Source organism: Nannochloropsis gaditana (genome assembly GCF_000240725.1).
Source record: "Nannochloropsis gaditana CCMP526 unplaced genomic scaffold scaffold634, whole genome shotgun sequence".
NCBI classification, from domain to species: domain Eukaryota; class Eustigmatophyceae; order Eustigmatales; family Monodopsidaceae; genus Microchloropsis; species Microchloropsis gaditana.
In genome coordinates this window covers 14,895-17,395 of record NW_005803319.1, presented here as the reverse complement: position 1 = coordinate 17,395, position 2,501 = coordinate 14,895, and the positions used below count along the sequence as shown (strand labels likewise).

General features: G+C 59.5%; 2 protein-coding genes across 2 annotated transcripts; one reads left to right on the top strand and one right to left on the bottom strand.

Annotated features, from left to right (window-relative positions):
• Nucleotides 1–1,425, bottom strand: NGA_0174000 (molecular chaperone; the record flags this gene model as incomplete). The annotated part of the gene is made up of 3 exons (XM_005854068.1): nt 1,201–1,425; nt 363–1,016; nt 1–264 (listed from the first exon to the last, which is right to left on the bottom strand). Coding segments are annotated over exons 1-3 (999 nt in total), but the record flags the coding sequence as incomplete, so codon positions are not given.
• Nucleotides 1,426–1,852: 427 nt separating this feature from the next.
• NGA_0174200 (uncharacterized protein) lies at nt 1,853–2,454 on the top strand (the record flags this gene model as incomplete). The annotated part of the gene is made up of 3 exons (XM_005854070.1): nt 1,853–1,917; nt 2,123–2,290; nt 2,353–2,454. Coding segments are annotated over exons 1-3 (276 nt in total), but the record flags the coding sequence as incomplete, so codon positions are not given.
• Between the last annotated feature and the right edge of the window lie 47 nt (nt 2,455–2,501).

Genomic DNA, 2,501 nt, shown 5'->3' with positions numbered 1-2,501 from the left:
CGGGGGGAAGACGACCGCGAACTTGATAAAGAGGCGGCCGCGCAAGGAGGGCTCCCCCCGCACGGGCATGCCCTCCCCCTCCAAGAGCCACACCGAGCCCGGCCTCGTCACCTGCCCCGCCTTCCCCTTCACCCACAGCTGCCGACCGTCCAGGTGGCGTAAGGGTCGCTCAAAGCCCGTCAAGGCCTCCGTAAGAGTCACTTTCATCTCGCAGAGCAGGTCGGCGTTCCGGCGGACGAAGGTGGGATGCTTGAGCTCGCGAACCTGATGGTGGGAGGGGGAGGGAGAGAGGGGGGGGGTGAGGCGCCCGTGGGAGTCCTGGAGGCGCACGAGCCTCGTCCCTGGCGCCAGACCCGCCTGACCTGGATGATGATGTCTCCCGGGGCCGCATTCCCCAGCCCCTCCGCCTCCCCCGCCAGCACCAGACGCGCCCCGTCCTGCATGCCCCGCTCGAAGGCGGCCTCCAAGACCTTGGGCTCCACCACCAGCCGCCGGTCCACTACCTTCTGTCGGTTCAGGCGCACCTTTCGCGTCGCGCCTTTGAAGAGCTCTTCCAGGGTCAGCTCCACCTGCAGGTACAGGTTGGGAGACCGGCGGGGGCCGCCCGTTCCGCCAAAGCCGCGCGCCCGGCCCGATCCGAAGAAGGAGGAGAACACGTCCTCTGGCCTCCCTCCCTGGGCCCCGCTCCCCATCTCCACGCCTGCTTTGCCGTAGGCATCGTAGAGCCTCCTCTTTGCGGGGTCTGAGAGGACCTCGTAGGCCTCCTGCAAGGCCTTGAACGCCTTCTCGTCCCCGCCTTTGTCGGGGTGCAGGCGCACGACGAGACGCCGGTAGGCGCGCTTGACCTCGCTCAGGGTGCTCGTTTTTGGGATGCCCAGCGTCGCGTAGTAGCCCCCTTGGTCGCTATCTCCGCCGTTCTCTCCATCTCCGCCGCTGTCCGGGCGATAAAACCCTCCAGGACCCCCTGGGAAGCCTCCGCTGCCGCCAAAGAAGCTGCCGCCGCTAGTAGTACGAGACTAGAAAAGGGCGAGAAAGTGGAAGAAGGAAAAGCATAGGTAGAAGAATGTCAAGAGGAGAGATTAAGGACCCAAGGAAAGCAATAAATAATTATCGGCATGATGTCGTGGAGAAATACCATGACATAACGAGGGGAGGACGGGGGCCATGAAGGACACGGTGAGAGGCCGGCATTCATCCTACCTGGAAAAAGTCAAAAGAGGTCGTGGAAGCGATAAGGATGCACCAAATCAGGCATATGAATGCCCAGGCTTTCCGCTCCATCCAAACTTCTCAGACGATTTGATCAGAAATTAAACAATTTCAGGCATTGAGGCTCTGAGATGCCGCTCGTGGTGTAGAGAGGATGGGAGGTCGGACAGGCAGCTTTTGTGTCGTCGACCTTCTTTTTTGGCCCTTTAAGTCTGTGAGTGCGTTATGTACAGGAACGTACGTCGACATTGTGAGATTATGCGAGGAAAAATGCGCATCATTGGAAACGTAGGATTACCCGGGGCCGCAAGGGCGAGCGGGGCGACGCCAGAGAAGCCCAAGTGCTACAAGAGGCGGCCGCGTTCTTTCCGCTCGCCCTATAGTATGCTTTAGCTCGTCATTTACCACGCTTCACCGTTGTGTGCGCATGCCAACATTACGGACGCTACGCTTACCGAAACGGCCGCTTTCATCCTCAAAGTTGTGACACGTTTAAGAGAGGATGTCTCTTTCTATTGCCTTGGACCGAAAGTATCCAACGTCACTCTAAGTTGATATCGATGGGTTGCCTCCCCATAACCATCCTACAACCACGCACAGTACGTAAGGAAAGCAATATGGAAGAGGGAAGTCAGGGGCACGGGGAGACAGTGCAGCTCCTGTCCTTGCTTGCAGCGCTTTCAGACCTCCTTCCTCACCACGATGAAGGTATGCACCCCCTGCTTCCCCTCAGGCATCGCGCTGTGCTCGTTCAACACGTTTCCAGGAGACAAAATATGCAATTGATCATTGTATGTAGCAGTGTGTGCGTACTCATGAACCCAGAAGCTATGAAGGAGTCCGACCGGTCGCCTTCTTCTCCGCGTCTTTGTTGACGACTTATGATGCCCTTTCTCGATCCAATAACCTACAGCGTTACAAAAGCCTCTTGCACCGCAAGCCTCTTCCCATGCACGTCCAGGCCAGCAAGGCCTTAGAGCTGATGCAGCCGCCCCCTCCCTCCCTGCGGGCTCAGTGTTGCCAGTCCCAAGCCCGACCACTCCCTCCTCCACGGCCAGCCCCGGCCCTCCCGGACATAAGGGTGCGACGCCTCTCTCAGCTCAGGCTAGACGCAGATTCAGGAAGCTTGTGGCTGTTTTGCAGGACTTGTTGGAGGGGGAGGAAGACTCGGAGACTGCTGGCAGCGACGCCTGTGCTTGGGCCCCATCAGACCACCGTGCCAGCGGCGCCGGCCGCGGCGAGAAGGTCCATAGCAAGATGGGGTTGATCGCCTCTCCATTTTCCTCCCCTTG